General features: G+C 44.4%; 1 protein-coding gene across 4 annotated transcripts in view; it reads right to left on the bottom strand.

The window, feature by feature from the left end:
- The window catches only part of PHLDB2 (pleckstrin homology like domain family B member 2), a 115,277-nt gene that overhangs the window by 29,422 nt on the left and 69,743 nt on the right, over positions 1-16,112 (bottom strand). For all 4 annotated transcript variants that reach the window (XM_065676014.1, XM_065676012.1, XM_065676015.1 and 1 more), the window contains exons 4-6: positions 12,472-12,855; positions 10,074-10,217; positions 9,069-9,206 (exon numbers count right to left, since the gene is read on the bottom strand). In XM_065676014.1, the coding sequence (XP_065532086.1) occupies positions 9,069-9,206; positions 10,074-10,217; positions 12,472-12,855 (666 nt within the window). The remainder of the gene's footprint in view (positions 1-9,068; positions 9,207-10,073; positions 10,218-12,471; positions 12,856-16,112) is intronic.

Raw genomic sequence — 16,112 nt, 5'->3', positions numbered from 1 at the left:
TCTTTGTTGATCCTGACAAGGTTTTCAAACCCTCACGCATGGTGGAGGGACAGCATCAAACATGTATTAGCTGCCGGCTTTCTTTATGGTTTTATCTCTAAATCTGAGTGGAATCAGGATCTGGGATTTAATTTTCCCAGTATTTAGAAACAACAACAGGAAGCATTCTCATTCAAGCCTAATGTTAACTAAATTCCCAGCTCTGTAACTTTCATTTACACCTGCAGCTTCTCAGCTCATAAAATCAGATGAACAAAATACTGAACCCAAATGGTTACTTTGGGGTTTTTTTAAGCTTGTAAAACTGAGCCAGCGTATTCCATTACCTGGACTTCCTGTATTAGTTTCTGTCTTCCACCAGCAGCAGCAGGGCTCAGAAAAACAGAGGATGTAGCACATGCAAGCCGCACAATGAAGGAGAAGCATGCAGCTCTTGACAGGTCACCTCTAGACCTCTGTCCCCACGGAACCCCCATTTGCCGAATCATCCTTACTTCCAACACGGAAGGGAATCTATAAATAAACTGGTAGTTCCCCTCCTCACAAACCCTGATGTCCATTTAACATTCAATGGACGTCTGACGCATTGTTTCCTGCTTTCCTTTTCTGCCCACATAACAATCTAAGGCAGCAAGGACTCCTCTGAGGTTATTGTGCCTCTGAAGCTATTGATACCTCTCTAAGTATCTATGCGCTGCAACAAGCACGCTCATTCACTAACAAGCAAGTCAAATCTTGAGTGTGAGAAGACATCCTCAGCAAGTATAGAACTCCCTGCGAATCCTGCCAGAGGTACTGTTACTTCCCTCAAGAAACCAGAAATGTATTCCTTTGAGACTGAAAGCGATACTCCTCTGGTCTATTTATAGCATAGGAAGTGCTAACACCCCAGCAAACTGGCTCCCTTCGAAATGTGCGGTCTTAACAGGAAATATCACTTTCAGCAATGAGAGGCATTTGCAGCTGTGGAGTTCAGTTCGCTGACATCTCTGGCTGTGCATTGGTAAAGTCCCTTTAATTCACAACAAATAATTTGATAAATAAAGGGATAATCAGGTTTTTTTTTCCATGCAGCTTCTTTTATACATGGATCAAGGCACGTTCTTTTAGAAGGGAAAACACTAATAAGTGTGCAAGCTAAGCGCAAGGTGCAGCTGAGGCAAGGCTGCGGCTGACTCCATAAGCTGTCTGCTCAGGACCAGCAGCAGCAGAGCTGTGAACTCCAGCTGCTCATCCTCATTTAACCGCATGAGCTTGTACTTGGTAAATGTTTCTCTGCAGACAACCGTGTCCCAGCCCCAGCGTTGACTCCAGAGTCACAGGCACTGCAGTCTGGCTGGATGCTTAACACCCTGTTTCCAGGCAAGTACAGCTCAGTAAAGCACTGGTTTTAGCCTACTGCCCAGCTTGCTTATGCTCTGCCTCTCGATACATGTTAAATGAACTTTAGGATACGGAGCAGGACTGACTTGGAGTATGATGATGCTGGGGCACAGTTTGGGTCAGTTTTGGCAGTTACATGAATATTTGAAGGACAACAATTGAAAGAATTGAGGTGTGACACTGTTCCCCAAGAGCCCAGATACAGGACATCAGCAGAGCACCCATACTATGAACACAGACCTGAAGGGAGCAACATGGTCACAAAAGGAAATCAACCTTTAGATCTCATAGAACTGATTTTAGGGACAAGAGAGAGGAAAAAAAAGAATGTATACATATACCCAACACATCTCATAGAAGATGAGGACACAGAGATGAAAGGATAGTATTAAAGACAATCACAGCTCCTAGAAGAATGGGAACAACAGCAAAAGAGACCAATTGCTTCCCTGCAGTCTCCTGTGGCTAAGGATGCCCTATGCCAAATCAGTACTGATACTTAAAACCCTAGCGGGTCCCCCCACCCCTTCTGTAGAGAAGTCCTGCTTTTCAACTTGTCATTCATCACATTCTGCTACTGCAGGCAGGCAAGCTAAAACTGTAGAGCAGCATGTGCCTGCATGCATATGTGCCTTCTGAACCAACCCTCCTGTATAGGCTCTGATAAAATGAGTCAATGTGGATCAAACAAGAAAGCTGCTCAAAAATCCAAATGAAAACCAGAAAAGAATAAAACAAGGAACCAGGTCACTATGAAACGGATTGTATGGCTGCTGACATGGGCTCCTTTACAAGCTTCCACCCCACCGCCCCAAAACCAAACCAACCAACCAACCTAAAACCCCCAGCAAACACAAACCCAAAGCATCAAAACCCCAAAGTATGTGTTACTTTCAGGTAGAAACTGCAAAGAAACCTACAAGCCATCAATGAAGGAAAAAAAAACCCCAAAGAAACAAAAAAACAACCAACCAACCAAAATCCTGAATGCCTTCCCATCCAGCAAGCTCTGACACTTTAAATGTTCCAGTCTTAAGTATTCCGAGGCCTTCCTCAGTCCAACACACTTACACATCCTCATGTTTTAAGGTACCCTCGCCAAGCTTCAGACATGCACACCCCGTCTCTCTCAGTACGGAATCAGCTAGTCTCACCACCCCCACAGGCTTCCCAGCAATAAAGAAGCACGAGTGCTTCTTTGTTCTGAAGTTTCTCCGTCTCATCTTCATGCTTTCATCTCTAGACAAACTTCACTCTTTTCCATTCCAAAAGGACATCCCTCCCCTTCTCCAAAATAACCTACTGCAAAAGCTAGAAGTGGAGGAGAAATAACGTATTACAGAAATTATTCCTTCCTACTTGGAAGCGGTGTGATGCTGTGGGGCTCGTCTGTTCAGTAAAACGCTTTGGAGAATGAGTGGAAGAGCAAGAAAACTTGACTTTAACAACTCGCTGACAAAACTGGCTTAACTCTTGCCATGTATTTGTAAGAATATAATCTAGTCCCTGACAGAAAGCAGGCTAGGAAATGTAATCTGCTCTTCGGTGGAGCAAATGATTGGGGAAAGTGTTAAACCTGAGGTCTACCAACTCTGCCAGCAAACGACAAACACTTCCTATGCTATGGCTGACACACATCAGACCACATACAACTCTTCCTAAAAAAGATACTGCTGAAATGAAACAGATCCTTCTGTGCACAAACTGTATGCGCTCCTCTTCTATATTTTTCAGACTACTCTTTCCCACATCCCTTGATCTCTTTCAGAACAGAAGCATAAAACTTGTCACGGTTTAGTTGTCTGTCCCTAAATCCCTGTGGGTTTCATGAAAGAAACCATTAAGAGCGGAAAAAAATAATATGCTGGGCTTAATAGGAGCTTAATATGATAGGAGGTATTTCACAGTAGTTCTTTTTACTACACAAGCGGTAACTAATTAATTATTATATAAAAGACCATATACAGTAATAGCATCTGTATGAGAGATCTCAGTGGGCTTGTTTCACATGCATGTATGAAGTTAATGTTAAAAAGCATTTTATATCAGTGTAAGCGATCCCTCTGCTGTAAGTAATAAAGTCACAGCAGTTGCACACATTAACTTGCTCCTAAGGCAACTCGAGGGTGGGTTGTTTTCATTTCTAAGCTTATTCGCAGACCATTGCAATGTGTTATCCTAGTGAAGAGATTGAGAGGCAAAAGAAAACCCCTGGATCTAGAGCACTATTACTTCGTGAATGTATAAGAGGACAAAGTAATGATCTAAGCCAGAAGAAAAGAACCAGCAGGAATTTTGAATCCAGAACAGAAAGGACTGAGGAGAGACCACTAGTATATTTAACTTTCATAGAATCGTAGAATCATAGAACAGTTAGGGTTGGAAAGGACCTCAAGATCATCCAGTTCCAACCCCCCTGCCATGGGCAGGGACACCTCACACTAAACCATCTCACCCAAGGCTTCATCCAACCTGGCCTTGAACACTGCCAGGGATGGAGCACTCACAACCTCCCTGGGCAACCCATTCCAGTGCCTCACCACCCTAACAGGAAAGAATTTCCTCCTTAGATCCAATCTAAACTTCCCCTGTTTAAGTTTTAACCCGTTACCCCTTGTCCTGTCACTACAATCCCTGACGAAGAGTCCCTCCCTAGCATCCCTATAGGCCCCCTTCAGGTACTGGAAAGCTGCTCTGAGGTCTCCACGCAGCCTTCTCTTCTCCAGGCTGAACAGCCCCAACTTCCTCAGCCTATCCTCATACGGGAGGTGCTCCAACCCCTGATCATCCTCATGGCCTCCTCTGGACTTGTTCCAGCAGTTCCATGTCCTTTTTATGTTGAGGACACCAGAACTGCACACAATGCTCCAGGCGAGGTCTCACAAGAGCAGAGTAGAGGGGCAGGATCACCTCCTTCGCCCTGCTGGTCACGCTCCTTTTGATGCAGCCCAGGATACGGTTGGCTTTCTGGGCTGCGAGCGCACACTGCCGGCCCATGTTCCTTTTGATGGCTAGTGGCTCATCAGAGAGCGGCTCTTTCCTTGACTCGATTCTTGCAACTCTTTGCAGTACTAATCCAGCAAAGAAGCCGAGCTTCAAACATTCTGGCATATCTGGGATATTCCGCTAATGACTGAAAAATATTTCCACAAAAGCATGTGGGCAAAATTAAATGTATTCCAAAAACAAAAAGAGAGAGGAGTTATCCGCTGCCAGCTGGTCTTGATCTCTGCTTTCGAGGAGGGACAGGAAACCCGGGTTGATAAAGGAGTTGCAGAGTACGTATTTCCCTCATGACATAAGGCAAAGGTCCTCCATGAGAAAAGGCAATAACCTCCCCTTCTTCGAATGCAGTCTAAACTTTTACATGCTAATTGTTTTGAAGCTCTCTGCCAAAACTCCCATTTAGCTCTGACTGCCTCCCACAGCACTTCTGCTGAATCCATTACTCATTTTCAGTTATTCCTGTTTATTCACACTCACTGATTATTCTTTCCTTCCCCGGCTACGTTGTTACTTTCAGCCTCATGATTTAACTTGGAAATATCAGGCATGGCAAATCATTAAAGCATCCTTCTCCACATATGCTGGACCGCGTGTTTTAAAGCTACACAGACCAAGGAAGACTACGGAGACGGCACTTTGTAAGTCTGGATATTATCCAATCAGGCAAATACCATTTTCTCCAGCTTCCTTACAGACAGACGTCAATCCTGAACTAAGTCTTGTGAGCAAAGGGTCATCGGGAGGCAGTCGCAATTGTAAACAGCACCGTGGACCTGAGCTGCTATTCCACTTGAAACAACAGCATCGTTATTGCACACCTACGGCATAGTAACCTGAATGACTGCCGTGCTAATTACAGGAAGCCGGGCCTGGATGGCAGGGAAAAAGGAGATATTGGCTCACCTGCCTGCTTCTTTCCGGGTACTGCCCAGGTTGGCTCCATCCAGAGCAGGCTGTGCTCAAGGTAATTTTGTTAGTATCTGAAGCAAAGCTCCTTACTGGATTACTTCAAGCTTTATCTGCCAAATTGCATCACTAGTGACCTATTAGGGCTGCCCCTGAAAAACTGGACCTCGTTATGAATAGCTTAAGTGCTGCTATTCAAATATACAGTTGGTCATCCTTTTTTTTGTGGATAAAGCCAAGTATGTAGCACATGGTACTTGAAGGAAAGAAGGAATGAGATGACTTTAAGCTGTGCTCAAGAAGCACAGCCATGGAGACAAAGCTGGACCATCCTCCATACACTAGCACAATTTCCAGTACAGGTGAAAGCACAGGCCACACCGAACAGCACTGGAAGCAGCTACCCCAGCCAGGAAAGCTGAGTCCTGGTAGCACTTGTATCTGGCAGAGATGCACCACGGCCAGAACCGAGTCCTGAAATGGTGCTGAAAGGCTCTGCCGTCACCGCTCATAGCTGTTATTTCCAAACCCTATGTAGATCAACCCTAACTGCTTCATTCCTTACAGTGTGCATGGTGGCGTGCTCACAAAAGCAAGGGAAACGCTTTCAGGCTCACTGCAGAGTGCGCACCACGATGTCTTCCCCACCAATTCATCCGTTCTTCCTCACCATGAGTCCTGCCATGTGCTCAGGCAGGGCTGAACACAGGACTCGACCAGAACGTGGCTCACCATTTAGCATGCAGACCCACTTACACAATCCCTCCCCGATTTACAAGTAAGGTGCTGGACACAGAGGTGGTGTACCACGGCAAAGAGCACGTTGGCACGGCCTGAAACTGGACTCACAATTCTCCCACCTTCAAGTATGTTTTCCAGCTGATTCTCTTGTCTTGCAAGAGCTAAAACCTGTGGCTTTACAACTGTGCAAAACTCGGCAAAGCTTTGTGTCCTTACCTAAGTGAACTGTGAAAGGAAAGAAACCAAAGAATTGGGCAGCAAGCAGTACAAGAGCTTCACCAGAGCCTATTTCCGTACATAACACATCATTAGGTTGTGGTTTATGATCTCTCTTTTCAAGTATTTCACGAGTTTTGCAAACAGGTGCGCGGTAAGGGTGAAACACAACTAGGCAGGGGTTTCCTGTCAAACAGGTGCTGAGATCAGTGGCAAATTCCAGGAGCTGCTCAAGTCGCTCCCGAGACAAGTGCCCTCATGTACGGTACCAACACCCCACCATCGTTTTGTGAGTGTCATTAACCCTCACCTCAAGACAACACCATGCAGTGCATTCAGATACCACTCCCTTAACCCTGATGGAAACATAACCACTGTCCGAGCAATAGGACCTGACAGCTTCTGGCCAGGAAGCTCCACCAAAACCAAGACCACCGGTTATTATTATGGGTGAACATATTCGGGCAGCTAGAAGATCACTATGTGGATGCTGAGCCATTCGCTCTTGCAAGAAGCAACACAAAAAATACCATCAGCACGGTGGCAAGTGGTCAAAACCTGAGCTTTTCAAATCATTTCAGCAAAAAGGACCACCTACAGCCTCCATCCCAGCACCCCTTTTCTTGGGGGACTGATCCTGCACTACTACAGAGGCAAGATGCTGCCTATCTGGCATCAGAACCGTAGGGCTTAGTCGTACAGACACACAAACCAAGCTTTAAAAACTGCTGTTGTGTCAAGCCAGCCAGAACTTTGTTGACACAGTCGGTGCCATCTGTTTTGCTGGGTGACACTACTGTCTCCAGAACCCTTCAGCTGCCACTTTGTATTCTGCCCATCCGCAGAAACTCGTCTCCCACTTCTTTTTTAAACCTTCCCTTGCATACAACGCTTTCAGGCATCTTCCAGAACAAAACCTGCGCCCTTGCTTTGAGTTTGTGCCTGCAATTTCGGTATTAACTGAGCCACGGCTTTAAGTCTAAAGCACACACTCACGGCTGGCATTTTGCTTGTTTGTTATAGGATAAAAAGGAACACAACAGAAACGACAACTAAAAGATTGCATCTGATCTGACCAGTGGCATGCTTCCTATGGGGGAAAAACAAGGGGTTTGAGTGAATTTGCCTTTTCAATAACAGAAGTGCTATTTCTAGGCTGCTATCCCTGTTTCAGTCCAACTGAAAATTTAAACTAGACCTGGAATTGTAGTTTTCTGACAGCTACTCACTCATGTTCCATCATATGACCAAAAGGAAGGTTTAAAAACCCACGCTTTAAAACCATTTCCACTAGTTTCACTGAACTTTGAGGCTAGCAGAGAATAAATACAAAAGGCAAAAGAGCTCCTGAATTTCTGATTTGTATGTGATTTGTTACCACCTACCAATCGCAGCTTCTAGCAGCATCCTTTTGAAGGGTCTGTGTTTGCACCACCCGATCTTCTGTTACCAACGCTAAACTCCTCTTTATACTAAAACACATCTATGCAACACGTTCTACGGGCAACTTAAAATGTGACCACCCCGAAAGCTGAATGATCACTGAGGAGTACACAGGCACAAGGAAAAGCGCAGGCAGAAAAGTCCACAAAAGCTCAAGCTTAAACTGGCTGTGCTATCATGCGACAGAGTGGAGAGGTGGGAGCGCCATTCGCATCAGGCACAGGCTCGATGAGTGCAGCTACAAACCAGCATTAAAGCTTATGACAGGGTAGGCAGAAACTGAAGACAAAAAGCTGAGAGTGAGACAGGGTAAGCTGTAAGAGGTGAATTAAATGGGAACGGTGAAAGAGCTAAAAATGTGCACCTTTGCCTAAGAAAAAGCAAATAAAGGAGAAGACCTCCAGTTATTTCTGGAGAGCTGACAAAATAAAAAGGGAGATGCTAGCTAGAGCATTCCCTCAAGTGACAGGTTTAAATTATGGGACAGAGGATGAAATTTAAAAGGGAAACATTACTGGCTGAAAGCCCTGGAAAAACTTCCTGACCTTGAGATATTATTGGCCATGGCTCATCCCCTGTGGAGAAGGGAACCGCTCGCCTGGAGAGGCCACCCGAGGGCCTGCTGGAGAGGGCCAGTGCTCCCTGGTTTGAGGGGGACATCTTCATCTCGTAGGCCCTTGCCATTCTGTACTTAAAATCTTATTATAGTGCCATTCTATTTTGCAAATGCATGCTTTTATATATGTGTATTTGCTGCATATTTGACAGCAATTCTATGACTGCATAGGAGAAATGATTAATTCCCTGGACTTAATCACAGAGAGAATGTTCTACGGGACTAAAATTGCAGTCAGTCAGCAAACAAAATAAACCCACGAAATTGCTTTAAAATTACACGCTTGACAGATGTCATATACCATATATTCTATATAATAATAAAGGCATTTTCTGAAACCATAGCCTTCTTTCCTTCTGTTCTTTGCTGAGAAAGGGTTTGTTATTTTTTTTCCAATTCAAAATATAGACCCTGCAATGGAAGGCAGTGGAACAGTTCAATCAATACTGCTCTTTTAAACAATAGATAACCCAAGTCCAAGCACTATATGGATGCTTCATTAATCAGAAACATCTTCATATTAGGGCAGGTCTTTTTACTTGAGCATACTGTATTTTGCTGGTCAAACATACCTTGGGAAATCAGAGTTTTCCAGAAAGATGATGTCAAGACCACTATATTTTTCTCCCACATTTATCAAGTAAATTTACGCAGACAGTACTTCATAAAATAACCTCCATCAATATGTTAATCATATAAATGTATCTTGAAGACCAAGCAGAACAGAGCAAACATCGAGCTAAGAGAACTCAATTACCTTTGTCTTTTCACCAATAACATTTCTCTCCAGCTCAGCTATTTTTCTGTTCAGATGATCCAATATTTCCTTCTCTTTCAGCAGCTCTGTTGTTTCAGATTTCTGTTCCCCATCCAAAAGGGCACATTCCATATCCAACTAGGAACACAAAACATGTTTCAGAAGCAGTCCAGATTATGAAGACATCTCGATACACATTAGTTGCTGGGGAAAGGGGAGTGAGCAGGTGATTATTCACAAGGAAGAAACCCTTAAAAAAGGGGGAGGGGATGGAAGGAGGAAATAAGTTCGGCTGCCACAAAAGTTAAAAAGAGATCAACAAATCTAAGACAAAGTCAAGCTGCAACATAAAATACTGCAAAATAAAGTCCAAACCAGCTTTAGTTTGAAGATACTTTTTCTTTTCTATTTCTTCGCTGCGCTTCCTCCTGTTATGATACTGTACCGACTCTCTGTGCCCAGGCTCCATAGGAAACCCTTCTGGAACAGCTGTTTCTTTCCTGTCGCTGATAATTGGAGCAAGCACAACCCAAATGCCTGGCCAGCTTAGTCTGCAACTGTGAGATTCCAGACGCCAAGTGGGTGCCAACATACCCTTGCCACTGTAAAGCCGAAGAGGTTTGAAAGGAAGTTGTCTCACTTCCTTTCTCTTTAAGCAGTCACAGGAGATACCACCATAAAACTCCCAAGTGACACGAGGTATTCAGATCAACTGAGTGACCATTAAACAAGCAAGATTGTTCTAATTCCACTTAGGAGTATAATGGTTACGGCTGGGAACGTCTAATCTGAGCATCACATCCACCTCCCAGCTGGGGAAAGATAACCTTCGTCAGTAGGAGACTGCCAGGTCCATCATTCTGTGCCTAATCCTGGTGTAAAAGCACAGAATATAAAGGCTTCACACATCCATGAATTCCCTATGTATTTGCTGAACCCATCAGACTCCTGCTATGTAGGCATACCTAACAAGCACGACTTTTAAACCCAAAACGTATTTCATACCTCTCTCGAAGATTCATCCATCTGGTCGTTTAAATCTTTGATCTTCTGCTCAAGTTCTTCCAGGTTATTTAGTATTACTATGCGCTCCTCCTCCAGTCGACCAAGCTCCTGCCCTCTTTGCTCATCACTTGTGCATTCTGGTATCTGCAGTTGCACGTTACAAGAGGGTCATTAGAAAGAGAGCTAAACGCAGCCTTTCCTTTCCCCTTTCATACTGTGTTCATTGAAAGCAAGCATAGTACTGCTGGTTTTGAACTCACTACATATTTCAGATTTACTATATCGCTATTTCTATATTTAGAATGTGTACATGAGATACAAGCATGATAGTTTACATCCAGGCACTGGAAGCAAATTCTATACGTAACAGTAAATACCATTCATTCTACAGGAATTATTAAAACCTAACCTTTGAGAACACTTCACATGCTGTGCTATTTAGGTTGCGAAAATCCAATTGTTCCCTTATAAAAAATAACAGAGAGATAAAGATGCTTTTTATGTGAATTTCAGCTGTTCGTATAATAAAAGCCAGGAGGTAGGATAGGACATTTTTATAACCAGCCATTATGATGGGCCGCTTCTGTAAAATAAGGACAAAAGTTGGTTCTGTCTCCCCAGTTAGCACTGAGGAAGTAGTACCCTTAACGCTGCTCTTTCCATTGCCTTACTAGATTTACTTACATTTACTTCCTAGCTGCCTGTGCCAAGAATTCAACAACATTACGAAGGAAACACCTGTGATCTTACACCAGCAAAAGGCCAGATCAAAGAGTATTGAGTTTCAAACATATTCTTCATATTCATCTGACCCCAGGGGCTTGCGATCCAATTACCCTGGTAAAGCTGCTCGCTCATTGTCCCCAGTCAGAATGAGAGGTGGGCTGTGAGCAGGGCAGTGTTAAGCACTGGACCACACAGCCTTGATCAAAGGAGGCTCAGCTCAGCTACTGAATGGCTATTCTGAGAGCAGGCATTTTATCCTGAACAAATCCAATCCCGATATGTTAAAACAATGAGCTGTGTTTCATTGACACAGTTGCTTGTTACTGCTTTTCTGAGGGCTTAGCAGAACACACTTTACAATGAATGAATGAATGGTATTCCTTGATTAGCATTAGTAATCCTAGCAGGAAAGCTTCTTTTTGTCCAGTATCCCGTTCGGATAATGCTGACATAACATCTTTGATTTCAACTTCCTAATAAGGATTTAAAATGGGATCTTTGACTTGCACAAGGAAAGCAACAAAGGGGAAAGAAATGCAAGACCACAGTAACTTGTGCCTTACTACCTTTCAACACAGAGAGACCAAGTGAAACCATAATAGCATGTTTCTGTTCAGTATAATTTCACATCGAAAGATTCAGCAGATTTCCAGACAGATTCTCCTTTATAAGATAAAATGTTTGTCTATCACACCTCTCTCTTCTATACCTACATACTTCTATAGACAATAAAGATGTCAGTAAGTCAGCAGAGGTTCAATACCGTTTATGTTAGGCATATAACCATGCTGGAACACACACAGTGTGCAAATAACAACGAAAAGGAGACAAAGTATTTTGAAGGCTTGAATCTGTTCAACAGAAACCTGGTTTTCTGGCTTTGCTTGGCCATATTATGCTCCTGATTCTAACTCTTGAATACAGATATTTAACACCCTGCCTGTCACCAGGATTTGCTGCACTGCTGGTCTGGCACACCAGAGCCTGGGCACTGACCCAGCCCAGAGGATGCTGCTGCTGCTCTAGCTGAAGGAAACTGTTCGGAATGCTGCCACCTCATTCTTTAAAGGACAATCTCCCTTCAGTAATGGAATAGCGGTGTGAAGTACACAGGAAAGGAGCTGCAGCTCATTAAACACTGGGTGAGGGAGGCAGGAGGCTGGCTGCCACTGTGCACCCCAGGAGAGGCAACAAGGGGCTCAGATCCAACCCTGGAAAAGGAGGCAGGACAGTAAATCTGGCTCACAGAACATTCCTTCACCTCCTGTGCAGCTGTTCTGGTCTGCCATGAGGAAACATCCTCCTCTTACAGGAGACAGAAGCCTCAAGCTGGGAGAAGACGGCAGAGCTTCCCTTCCCTCCTACACCCCAGCACGATGCTAAACAGGGATCCTGAAACCCTCCTTTACTTAGGTAGCTATGACTGTTCAAGCAAATCCTTCTCCCTGAGAACATCTCGAAACTCTTCCTGAACTGTACATAGCTCTGAAATAAAACCCCAACCCTTCCAGTGCCAACGGCTTCCATAGAAAATGGACTAATCACTGCCAGGCTGCTGAACTGCATGAGTTCCTAGGTCTTCTCACACCTAAGACCTCGGAAAGCTGACTCCTAGAGGAGGATTTCTAGCAGTCAGACCTGGATTGTACTCTTTCCTCCTAAAGAGCGTTACCTTTGGTGTGATGCTCAGGTAGGAGGATTCGGTGGCATCCTTCAGGAAGCCAGGAGCAGCGAAAGGTGGTGACTTTGCACCGTCATTGAAGTGCTCCTCAGCTCTCAACCCTCTAGAGGGGAGGAGAGAGGCAGTGCCGCGACTGTGGCTGCTCAGCTCCGAGAAGTCCGAATCACTTGCAGATGACTTCAGGTGGCTCCTGAACCTCGTTTCCAGACTCATCTGGGAGTCTTCGAACACCGAATCCTCATCGGAGAGCTGAAGTTTTTCGAGTTCTTTGTTAATCTTCTGGACATCAGCAACCGTTGTGGCCGCAGCCGGGTCGCTGTCAGATTTGGAGTATTCCGCACACAGGTTGAGGATCGTCTCCAGCCGCTGTCGTTCCTAGTTTGAGAAAGAAAGATAACGGCTCTAAGCATCGCATGTGAGCTAAAGTAAAGGGGAAGTGAGAAGAAGTTTGCTGGGCATTGTTTGCTTGGTATGGGAGTTTATTGCAGTGAAAGACTAAAGCCCTCCAGTTCCATCTAGATCTGTCGTGCTTAGAGATAACACATAAATAAATCGCAATGCAAGATGATCAATCAGAGTTTACGTGGAAGAGCTTATAAAAACAAAAGAGCATTTCACAGAAATTCATTATTACTTAAATAAGATGCTCTAACACTTATCTTGCCAATACAGAAAATATTAATATTGTTTATAATATTGTATATAATACTGTTGCTGTAACCATACCCCATTCGTATGTACAGATGTTCACTGAGGTCACTGTATAAGTCACTAATGGGTCCACTTTACACTTACGCTATACTCCTACCAAGCTGCAAAACATCACACAGATTTTCCATGACCCCACTCATTCCTGACTTTCCTGTTTTGCTAACTCTGATTCCCTTTCCTTGAGACAGAATCAGTCCCCATTTTGAAACACGCCGTTTTAGGAGCATTAACAGAAAAAATGAGGCATCACGTCTAAAATACAACACCTACCAAATACAAAGAAATGGGGGAAATCTTTATTTACCAGTTAACTCAAATTCCCCATGGATTCATACCAACATTTCAAACTCGAAGATCTGAAGAGCTGTGCCAGGTGGACCTGATCTATTTCAAGGTGCTACAAACATTAATGCCCTATGGATTTCTAGGTCTATATGGTAATTATCATTAAGTACCAGAAAGCTGCATTCGGTTAATATTACTGTATGCATAGCTTGCTGTAACTTCAGTTTCAGATGATTTTTCTTTTACATTTTCATTTTTAAGGCGCAATTCTTTTCTTTTGCTAAAAAAGAAGAAGAATATTAATAAAAAACGCTTACCATAAGCCTTGTAGAAAGTTCTGCTGGAAAAAAAAAGACCTCTGTGAGAGTTCCATGCTTGGCATTAATACCTGCCCTAATGAGCTCATTTCTGATTTCTAGGAAATCCTACTTGTATTTAGTAGCATTTAAAAGGAAAGCCAGAAAACCAAAGCCCTCAGCCTCCTGCCCCGAGAACCACTGCAGACACACTCCCTTTCCAAGCTCTACCTGGCATTACATTTGCATTACGGTTTGCAAGCTATTTGTGACAGTCCCAACACTCCCTATGCCCAACAGCAAGCAATAACAAGGATCAAGCAGAGCAGTTTGGTCAATGCATTGCCTGCCCCTTCCCTGCAGCAAGCCGTTGGAGTTTCGTGACAGATTAATACCAGTTTACGAGCACATAGCATTTTATACAGCTACCAAGAGATTACCCGGTTGGATGCGCTACCCATTCACATCACCCCACATCACCCGCAGTTAAGGGCTGCATTTCCCAGCTGGAGAACCCATCTGAACCAGTCCATTTCCAAGCACTACCCAACCTAGACAGCACCACAAGACAGGAGTTTTGCCTTCAGGTAGCTTATTCCCAGGTTCCCTCCGAAGCCTCCCGTATCGGCACCGGCAGGGACGAGCCGCTGGAATAACAGAGCCTGGGGCAGCTGCGGAGCAGCAATTGCAAGCCTGTATTTTCCACAAAACGGGTCCAAGCAAATTCTGCAGACATCTTTCAACCCCAAATGATCGATATAATTATAACTCCCCAAAGCCTTGCTGCCTCAAGCCAACCACCGCCTCTTCCCTTACCCCTCCAACGCTGCTATCCTCCCTCTTACTAAGTCTTTTGGCCACGCAACCCAATTCCTAAAGCGCTGTGCAAGTGCTGGCTGGGACCGCCGGTAATTATGCAGCTCTCCCTGTTGTGACGGCATCGGGCCTGGCCCTTTCATACAGTCAGCGTAATGGTTTTATAGATGGGAAACATCTATAAACACCATCAGGACATCCTTCCCTGCAACAACAGGTATATCAGGTTACCCCATGCCAAGCCTCCATCCCTTCAATAATAATAGGAAATGGCCAATTTCAAAGCGCAGCTGCTGCTTATCCTAACCTAAGCACTCAGGTAAAGGGGCTCTCATTGCAAACTGCCCTTTGCTGAGCAGTCAGGAAAAAGCTGGGGGGGGGGAAAGGATTTATTTTTTCCACAAGTCCCAGATGCTCGGGAAAGCTTAAAAATTGCAGGAAAATCTCTGCCAGTCTCCAAAAAATCCCTGATGAGCGCTCAGGCACATTGCAGAAATACTGATATCTCTCGCTTCTATTTTGACATGTGCTGAGAGGCTTATGGACAGGAAGCTCTGTGGTTATTTTATACTCTCTATTCTCATCATTTCATCTCGGCCAACTCATTCCCTCTACAGCACATCTGCATTTAACCGTTTCCAGCATAAATTTCCGAGTCAAGCAGCGAGCTAGGAAAGCACCCCTTGCAATGAAAAGCGCGAAAGAGCAGCACATGGAAAATCCAGGCTCTAATTCCGCAAGGAACACGACACAAGTTATTTGCGATGCTGAATACAGCGGAAGGGAAAATAAAGGTATGTCACAAGAGGAAAACTGGTTTAAAACTGGCTCTGGTGGGAGGGTGTTGAATCAAGCCTTGTAAACCTTTTGGTTTATTTCCCCATATAATGCCTTTTCTAACAGCCTAAAACGTCTGCATGTATTTTCTGTGGATCTCTTCCCTACTACGAAGGGGCACCCAGGCCTTGTGCACTTTATGCCCAAGCAATTTCACCACCTCTGACTTAGACAAAGCCACACACCACCTGTGTATGGATGGCTGCGCATTTAGGTGCTGAAGAAGGGTGGGATAAGGGGATGATAACCCCTGTCTGTTATCGACTAACAATGACATCAACAGACATCCCTGCCACACTGTAAAGTATTCCAAAGTAGCAGGGATAAATACCCCCCCCCCCCCTTTTATAACAGCAACCACATCAGTGACTCCTGGGTTTGTTTGTCTGCTGTATGCCACGTATATGAACTTTGCAAATGCATAAAGGTGATGCCGTATCTAGATATCGAGGCAAGACTTGGTTAATCAGCTGTGGCAAGCAGGAAGCTTCTTCAATAAATGCTATTAACAACTGGATAACCCCAGATTTCATTAAAAACACAGATGCACTCTATCCTGTGTGATCAACGCTAATGAGAATTATGGCTATTCCATGCAGGCAGGGCTCCCTTTGCCTGCAGAAGAGGCTGTTGCTCTTTTCAGCTACCAAGGAACAGTGCTTATCCAACTGTTGCTCTTTGAAAACA

Source organism: Lathamus discolor, chromosome 4, assembly GCF_037157495.1.
Source record: "Lathamus discolor isolate bLatDis1 chromosome 4, bLatDis1.hap1, whole genome shotgun sequence".
In the NCBI taxonomy this organism is placed as follows: Eukaryota; Metazoa; Chordata; class Aves; order Psittaciformes; family Psittacidae; genus Lathamus; species Lathamus discolor.
Note: the sequence above shows the minus strand (reverse complement) of the source record. Positions and strands in the feature narration are given on the sequence as shown.